The 9,296-nt window shown below is 41.7% G+C and overlaps 1 protein-coding gene across 1 annotated transcript; it reads right to left on the reverse strand.

The window, feature by feature from the left end:
* Window positions 1-579: 579 nt before the first annotated feature.
* CD24 (CD24 molecule) lies at window positions 580-3,733 on the reverse strand. Its single transcript, XM_057390131.1, has 2 exons — window positions 3,537-3,733; window positions 580-1,050 (listed from the first exon to the last, which is right to left on the reverse strand). The coding sequence occupies exons 1-2, from the start codon at window positions 3,603-3,605 to the stop codon at window positions 865-867; spliced, it is 255 nt and encodes an 84-aa protein (XP_057246114.1). The 5' UTR covers window positions 3,606-3,733; the 3' UTR covers window positions 580-864.
* Between the last annotated feature and the right edge of the window lie 5,563 nt (window positions 3,734-9,296).

The raw sequence follows: 9,296 nt of genomic DNA on the forward strand, positions 1-9,296 counted from the left end.
AATTTCATKTACAAAAAGCTCCTGGTACTTTTTCCAATGTTTCCACACCTCCTTTCTCTGGCACATATGGTTTAATATACAAACAATTTAAATAAAATGTCAAATTCAAATTCCCACCATAAATAATTCCACTCTTATGAAAACTGGTGGGGTTTTAGCTATTTCAAAACTAGCCCTGCCTGGCTAACCATTTGGTTAGGACTCAGGGGTTAAATAAGAGGATTCTTACAAAAATTCATTATTCTATTTTAGCCTTGTTACAATTTCATACAAACAAAATCTAGAAGAAACCCTTTTCACTGATGTTGTTTCTTTTTCAAAGATCCTAATATCCGTAAGTCATAATCATATTGGCTGTGCAAGAAACAGAATCATTTGAGCTTTACTGTGTTTTCTAGGGGTTCTATGAGCCTGCTGACTTTTTTGAACTTAAACAAAAAATAAAAACTCTTCAAGTCCTTATTCTAAATGGTAGATAGACTCTCTAGCCTTTTTTCTTCATGGAGTGTTATTATCCATCCTTATTATAAGATGCTGTATTTCTTCTCAGCTTTAAATTGGGTTTGTCAGGACTGTCTCTTTTTGCTTCCATCTTGTTTTTCACATTCCAACTCATTTGGTGAAAGAGSTCTTAATTTTACCTCCTTGCTGAAGCTGGTCTTCTCACACTGGCCAGCTTTGAAAGTCAGAATACTGAGCGCTTCTCTAGGTCAGACTGGTACTAATTTGAGTATTGAGGGGAACCAAGCTGGTTTGATGTGGAGTTTGGATTGATTTCTTCTCATGCTGGGTTGGAGATCTAGCCATCTCAGGTGGTTCAGGAAACGGGGYGGGGAGTGGTAGCCATTTCCATGCCAGAGTCTCTTAACAGCAAAAATACAGAAGAGAAACTGAGAGAATGAAAAAAAGGCTCGTGGTTGAGTGAAGAGAATTTCCATGTCCGTGAGTGGTGGTATTGTTCACTGAATTTGTGACAGCTGACAGAGAAGTGGAATTTGCTGAAGAATTGTTTGAAGGTGTTGGACTTGTTCCATTGAGACCACAGTAGATCTAGAATGTGAAGAGGAGAAGTAACAAAAAAGGGTTTTATTGTCTGTTTTTTAAAAAAAATCAGAAGGCAGGTCAGTAGCAATGAACACTGTGTATCCCCCCTCAGTCAGAGTACTCAGATGATACACACAAACGCTCATGGCTTTCATTGTGCAGTTAAGGACAAAGGCATTTTGAATTGCACGTGTGGGATCTGTTAAAGGAATAAATCTAACGTTTTTCTAAATGTTTTTACATAACTATTACTTTACCAAAACCCTGCCCTAAATTAGTAGATAAATAGGTTTCGAGAAACCTCACACACACATAAAAAAGTGCAAATGTAGAGCTATGTAAAGACAAATCTTAGTATAAAAAAGACTTTCAAACAACTGCGTGAATTGCAGTCTGCCTTTGCAGACTAAGCCACAAACAAAAATATGAGGGAACAATGGTCAAGAATCTATTGATACTGTTTCTGGGGCTGGTTTGCGGCTTCCTTTCAAGCACTGGTGGGGCTTTATGTGAGTGGATTTAATAGTTCAGCCTCTCTTATCTTGCTGTGGTAGCACTGAACTGCAGAAGTTAGAACAATGAAACCATACTGATTAAATCACAACCTATCAGCATTCTAGAACATATAAAAAAAAAGCGCTGTGAAAAGACGATATATTAGCAATTTTTAAAAACGCTGACAGAAAGTAAAAGAAAAAAAAATACCCTTTTCCCCTCAYAATTTTGCATTATAGAGACAAAACAAAAACTTGCACCCTCTGCAACTTCARCATCAAGCTATTTCCTATACATACACAGGAAAACTTCCAAAGATAACATAAAGTATTTTTATTCCAGTGTAAAAAAGCATGTGATACACAAGGATGAATAACAAGACCAAGAATCACATTATCTCCTCCCCAAAAATGAGCATAATACTGTGATATGAGCTTGGTTTCAACTCCAKGGGAGCAAACTTGTATTCTACCAGAGCATTCTGGTAAGCTCTTAGAGTTAATTCAAGTAAAAACATATYTTTTTAAAAAAGGTTAGTTGGTTTAATAAGTGATTCTGTCCACAAAAGGTGTCCTTATTTYCTCATATTTCTAGTGCTGCTGAGAAAATAGATTAGCGGGATAAAAAAATCAATCCCTCAATACTGAAGCTATGAAGTTGATATTAAATTTACTAGAAAATCATATAAGCATTTTCTTTCAATATTTTCTACTAAAAACCAAGCATACAGTAGAAAACCGTAAGGATGGTGTAAAGCTTCTGACAGTTAGGGGTTTTTGGCAAGTGGCACCATGCTGGAAGCAATTTAGGACTGCAGGATAAAAATCGCTGTGTTGAAGTTTCTGTTGAAACCGGTCTGAAAATGATCAATAATGAATTGCTGAGTTAATAACCCACAAGGCAAGTCCCAGCCTGCCCTGGAATTTTTTTAAGTCTTCATACAAAGACTCCACCATCATTCCACTCTCGGTTATGTATTTTTTAAGCTTTCTTGGTTTTAAATAAAAGAAACTTAGTTTCTCGACTTTTTTTTTTTTAATGAGTGGAAGAGAATGGGCTTATATCCAAGTTCCACAACGTCACAGTAGATGGGACCCCAGAGATTTTCTCAACGTGAATGTGATAAATACGGGTAAGCCAAGGGTCTGATCCTGCTCTCATYACTGCCAAGAGCAAGACTCCACTGAGCACAAAGAAGGGATAATGCCCTCCCTTGCAAACAAAGAGGAGGAGGGAATTAAAACACTATCCAGCAATGCCGTGGCTGTTTATTTTTCTGATACTGTGTTATTCACCCTTTTRAAGAGGCRGTCTCTAGGAACAACACACCGATASGGAATGTGGGAGCCCCRCTCGGCTTGGCCGCTCGRAGAGAAGCGGATCGCTCCCGCATCCATTACCTTTGCGCCAAGGGCACGGCTCGGCCAGCGCAGCAGCCAGAGGCTGGCGCCTTTGCTTCCAGCCCCGACACCTCCCACTCCCGCCGGGAACCGAGCCCAGCACCGGACCCAAAGCCCCGCAGCTTCGGGGGGAGGGCCAGACCCCGGAGCTCTCCCGGGTTTAGAGAGACGGCTCCCTTTAATCAGCGGGGGATGAACGCTCAGCTGCCGCTCACACCACGGTTCCGGGGCTTTCCCTCGAGTATCCCAAGGGGGAAAAAAGGAAGCGAACTCCAACTTCATCTTTTTTGTTTAGACCGGTGTCACCGCCACCGCCATCCTGGGGCTCCGGGCTCGCCCCGCCGCCCGTCCGCGCCCATCCCCGCCCCGTCCGCAGCCGGGGCTGCCCGGGCTCGTTCCCCTCGCCCGCCCCGGGGCGGAGGAGCCGCCCGCCACCCACGGCGGGCTCCGGGATGGCGCACACGAGCGGAGCTTCTCTCGGGAGGAACCCGCCCCTCCGCCGCTCCCGGGGCGCAGGGAGGGTCTCGGCGCGGCCGCTCTCCCGTGTCTCGCACCGGGGCCGGCGGAGGGCAAGCGCCGAGCCGCTCCGGGGCTCACCTGCGTGGGAAGGAGGAGGGCAAGGAGCAGGAGCCCCAGGCCGAGCCGCGCCGCCAGCGCCGTCCCCATGCCCGTCTGATGCTGTCCCGCCGCGATGCCGGTGCTGTTCCTGCCGCTGTGGCCGAGGGCGAGTGGGATGCACCGCTCGGCCGCGCCCGGCTCTTTTATAGCAGCGCGGGCTGCCGTGACGCCCCGCCACCGCCTTCCCCCTCCTCCGCCCCCCACACCTCTGCTCCCGCCCTCCGTGCCTGCCGGTGCCCCGCAAGCCGCCGCCCCCTCGTTCCGCGCCGCTGCGGGCTCCGCTCCCCCTGCCCGGGCTGTCCCGCGGGAACAGGGCGCGCTCGGATGCGCCGGCCCCTCTCCGACACACCCGGGAGCTCCGCCGGCCCCCCTTGGTTCCCACAGCCGCTGATCCCTCTCTAGCGCCGGTGTCGTGTTCTGGTATGGAGGGGCTGGCCCGGGGCTGCGGCGCTTGAGCAACAGTTACTCCAGAGAAACGCTTATACCCGTTCTTTTCATAAAAAAATAATATTATGAGTGAGAGGAGGAAAGGTAAAGGCGGCTGCAAGTATTTTTAAATGGTGGAACCAGTGGATGAAAAGCTGAGGAGTTGAGATCCCTTCTTGTTCAGAGCTGCCTCGCCATTAGTGTGCAAGTTTCAGACCACAGGTTGCAATTTCAAACACTCTTTGGATCTAAATATTTTATTATTACCATTATTCTTTAAAGAAACCTGTGTAACAAGTGGAASACAAAGTTCTTCCAGCTGTAGCCTCTGTGTAGATGAGGTTCTACCTTCTGGCACAGTAAATGCTATACGATATTGTATCTCCCCCCTTAACTGACTGAAAATTGATTTGGTRAGGCCCTGGCACAATCTTTCAGATGTCTCAGTGTATGGACAAGTGAACAAAAATAGCCTGTGTCCACTTTATAAACTACAAAAAAGAAACACCAATATGCTGATTCTATTGACACAAAGCAGGGTTTTTTTTCCATTTAAAAGAGGAGCAAGATGTCCTGTTRGGTCAGACGAATCAACAGGTTTCAAAATTGGATAGGTTTGTGTTTATCTCAGAACAAAATGAGGAGATACCCAAGTCCAGCAGTACATAACTCACTGGCCATATGCAGGGGCAAGACTGCTTTTGAAGAGTTTCTAGGGGCATTGCTAGAACTCAGTCCAAAAACACAGAGAGATGCACTGTAGAAGAAGGTGTTGGGAATTGTGTTAGACAAGAATATATCCTTTCAAACCAAGTCTTACACTAATTGCCGCAGAATGTCTGACAAAGCTATAGTTATTTTATTTTTCCAGAAATAAAGGCATTTTATAAGCCTTAATAYCACCCAAGATATCAATCCTTATTCTATACAAAGATGAAAGAGCTTTTGAGGGCTACACTAAGTCTGAAGCACTTTTGAAGCAACATTTTCCTCATTYTGATCATAGTCATAGTCCAGTTCTTAACTATTGGACACACARTCTATCTACAGAGTAACCATGGGAACAGTCATCAAACTGAGGGTCTTACATCTCTGAATATTCACTGGCTGTCTGCTGAAAGCTGGATGCCAGAAGATGGGTTTTCATGATTATGGAGATATAAGGAGAGAAAAAAGAGAACTGTGGTRGACTTAAAATGAGAGAAAAGTGATAAATCTGAAAACATTTCTATCATTACTTSCCCTTGCAAACAGTTGATTTTGGTTGTTGTAGTTAAATGAATCACAAATGTGAGGGAAGGTCACCTTTTCATTCAGTAGATAAGCCAAATACTACAGAAAAGTGAAATCCCCTGTGAGAGAAGTCACGTGAATTGCAGCAATAAAGTCAGGGCTCACATGATTCTGGCACCAGATTCCCTGGAGGAGATGAAAAATGAAGGGAATCCAGTTAGGGCTCTACAACAGCTAAAGCAAAGAATTTTCTARCGTAAAGCTGTCAGAGATGGYTTCCATTATTATCTCTCCCATCTTRTTTGGGAGAAAAGGAAGTGATACAGCTGTTGCATGATCCCCTGGGGATCATAACTGGCTGTTCCAGGTTSAAGTGGCAGCTGAGACACTTAAATGTCAACACCAGGACAGATGAGAATGAGGGAATAACAGTCAGATGGCCTTTCTCATTCTCTCTAGCTGTGCATCTTGCCTGAGGTCTGGAAGTGTAACTGTAAAAAAGAAGATGATGCACAGTTCTTGTAAGGTGACATGAACCAATACAGCATGACACAACTGTCATTATTATTATTATTATTATTATTATTATTATTATTATTATTATACAGTGAATTGCACTTCTGGTGTTTTAGTAAGTTTCAGTAAAAATGAAGGTATTTTTCTTTGGCTGAAAATATTGTAAATTCTGTTCCTCTATTTAAAAATAAAGAAAAATGCAGAGGTTTAAAAACAATGGGCAGAAATGATAAATGAGTGAAACAATAAAACCCTGTAAAGTTTATGTTCTGAGGTCAAAAACACCCCTTCATGAAATATTCCTGAAATACTAATACAAATAAGGAAATGTACTGCCAGCAAGGGAAAAATGTTAAAAATAYTGTAAGCCCAAGATGTTCATTGAAACTTTTGTCATTGGAAATTGTAATTATAATGTCTACCCTCCATTAGATTTATACAACCAACTTTACCCATTCAGGGCAGCTGCAATACTCTTGATTCCCTCTGAACACATAAATCACCGGCATTCCTAATTCCAAAATCTATATTTCTTTTCAGCTGTAGTCTATAATGAAGTGTGCAAAAGATGTATCTTAGCAAGAGTCCAGAATCCAATATATGGATTTTTCTACAAGGCAAGGAATGCTGTGAGCTGAGAACTGTACGAAGTGAAGTACTGCTATCTGGTGGCCAAAAGGAACCTCTGGTATTTTTTGTGTCACAAAAGACAATACATTCCCTCAATAAAACCTTTGATAGCTGTGTGCTCTTAGAGTTCTCATCATGCTGAGATACAGTGTTAAATATTGTTAAATACCCAYTGTTCTGCTTCCTTCAGTTTTTTTCCGTAGGTCAGATTAACCTCTCCCAGTTAAATACATAATATTTGATAAGAAAGGTTAGCAAAGAGAAGGGAGAAAATTACCTTGATCTTTTGAGTTAAATGTAAGTTCATACATATATTCCACCGGTGACTTTTAAGCTGATTGAACTTTGCAATAGACATAACTTCCAGTTCAGTGAGCAGAAGTAAAACTTTTGCTGCTTTATATAATGCATTGGAAAACAAAATCAGCTAAAATRACTGTCAGAAAAGAAAAAAAGAGTTGTCTATGAAAGGAGGCAGAGAAGTCTACAAGATATATAAGTCATTTATTCAAATACATTACATTTAAATAAAAAGCTTTAGCAAAATAAGTGTAGTCAGAGCATTAAGGGGAATTAATGAGAAATAATTTTGACTTAACAGTTAATTTACTCTTACCTTTCAGATGCTAATTTTGATCTACCTAAAATATTTTAGGAGCATCAATTGCCAGTGAGAATCACAGGATCCTGTACTCCCCAACCAGCTCTTCATTCTCCTTGCTTGTGCATGGACTAGAATTTACTACTCATATATTAGAAATTTAGGACCTTGTGGCTCTTCTCAGAGTTTTCATCCATTTCAAGCTCAGGCTACTGCAGCTCTCAGTACTCACCTGAGTCATATTATCAGTTATTTTAGTTAATACCCACCTGTGAACACATTGTGTATTTATATATTAGAACCTGATGTATTTTCAAAAGACAGATTTAGAGAAATCCAGCTTTGCAGTGTTCATCAACTGGCCCACATGGGCTGATCTAAGATGAAATCATCTGGTGATATGTTTCCTTGATAACCATTTTTAGAATATGGATTTTGCCATGACAAACTCACAGGTCAGCATTTCCTAATATTTCCTAATATTTCCTAATATTTCCTAATATTTCCTAACATTTCAATAGTTAGGCTGGCTTTTCTCTTGCTGCTTGTTTAGTGGAAAGAACCTATTTTGCAGCAGCTCCAGCCATATAATCAAAACTTGCCAGATATTTTGAAGCACTCTTCCTTACATTTGCATATTCACTATCATTGCAGAACCAGACTGAAATACTGAAGGGACTGGTCAAAACTGATTTTAGACAACTGGACAAAGCTGTTTGGCATGTGTCTTGGTTAAGAACTTGGAATATATATTGAGAATTGCATTTCCYCTTCCAGTGAAGGATTTATATTAAATCTATATCAGCAAAGCTTTCAATAGAAGGCATGACTGGTGGTACTGTAAATCTCCATTTATTGGTAATAAATGTTGGTTAGATTCAATGATACATGTCTTCAGACATGGGCTTTKCCCCCATGATGCAGAGCCAGGATTTCAGCAGTGCCAGTGTTTCTGTTCTATGTTGATCTGAGACAAAAAGCAYTGGGCTGGTTAGTTAGCAGTATAAYTAAGGAAGWAAGCAAAGCCATGATTTCTAGACCTGGAATCATAAACCTGGAAATTTGAGCAGAAGGGAAATTGTGATTCCAGAAACRGTCTCAAGAGGAAATGTGTAAGTGTTCCTGACTTAATGCCCATGGATCTTTTTACTTCAAGGGATGGTGTCAGCCTACACAATTAGGTGTGGCTTCAGATCTGCTTGAAAGCACACCTTTCTCCCTAAGTCAAACAAACTCTTGGGTGACATCAATATAAACAAATTAAATGGTAGCAGAGCCTGTTCCTTGGCCTTGAGGCCAACTAACATGTCTGTCCATGTCTGCCCTATTAAACTCTCCCAGCCTCCAGAAAATGGAGGCTAAGTCTAAACTGCCTGTTGGTAGGTAGTTGTCCCTAGCCTGGGCCAACCCCTGAATCATGCTAGGAATTGTTTGGGATCATTCTGCTTGGAGGACAAAACCAAGACCGAGGTTTTCCTTCACTTGTGAGCATGATGTCAGATAACAGGTCTATAGACATGAAGTAAATATGATCAAAGGTCATATTTATTCCATCTTCTGATTTGAGGGAAGTTTAAACATTATATGCAGAAAAAATATCAGTGAAGGGTATTCCACYATCCATAGACCTCCTGTTTGCTTGCCAGATATCATTGCAGAATATTTCTCTTAACACAAAGTCCTCTTCGTTGCAAGTTTGCATTGCATTGCAATGACTAATTGTACAGTATAACAGTGCACAGATAATAATGATGACCAGATTTGTAACAAAATGTTTACTGGTTTGAAAACATATCAGAAACCTTGCATTGAGAGGCGGAAGAAAGGGTCACATGACAGCAGCCATCTACATCTGAGTCTCCCTGGAAATCCTTGATAGATGATGAAGGGAAACAGGTGCTTCTATGATGTAATTAATGTCATTCCAGCACAGACACCTGAAACAGATTAATCACATCCTGGAGATGCTGTCATCTCTTCACTGACTACCAAGAGTATAGGTGACTTGCTCTGATGTTTGCCACTATATTTTCCTGTATTTTGAGGAACAGATTCAGTTCCTTCAACCTTTGTTCACAGGACTTTTATGCTTTTTTGGTATCTTTCCTTTATACTCTCTCAAATCTGTCTTAATTAGATCATGTGTTCCAAAGTAGCACACTCTACTCGAGAGTTCATCATTCAACAACTCCATCGATGCAGCTTAGGAAGAATAATTTTCCCAGCTTTTTTTTGTTTTGTTTGTGTCTCGATGCAGGTTTGAGATTATCTGACTCCAGTTCTTGAGCAAGAGTGCCATGTTAGCACTTTTTCCATCTCCTTGAAATTTCCTT

The sequence above is a fragment of the Malurus melanocephalus genome, unplaced genomic scaffold (assembly GCF_030028575.1).
Source record: "Malurus melanocephalus ecotype Western Australia unplaced genomic scaffold, MMel_1.1 scaffold_23, whole genome shotgun sequence".
In the NCBI taxonomy this organism is placed as follows: Eukaryota; Metazoa; Chordata; class Aves; order Passeriformes; family Maluridae; genus Malurus; species Malurus melanocephalus.

Excerpts from the sequence above, each read along its gene's own strand:
- CD24 (XM_057390131.1), bottom strand. The coding sequence starts at position 3,605 with ATGGGGACGGCGCTGGCGGCGCGGCTCGGCCTGGGGCTCCTGCTCCTT. Across the intron at positions 1,051-3,536 it reads CCCTCCTCCTTCCCACGCAG|ATCTACTGTGGTCTCAATGG; the intron begins GTGAGCCCCGGA and ends TTCACATTCTAG.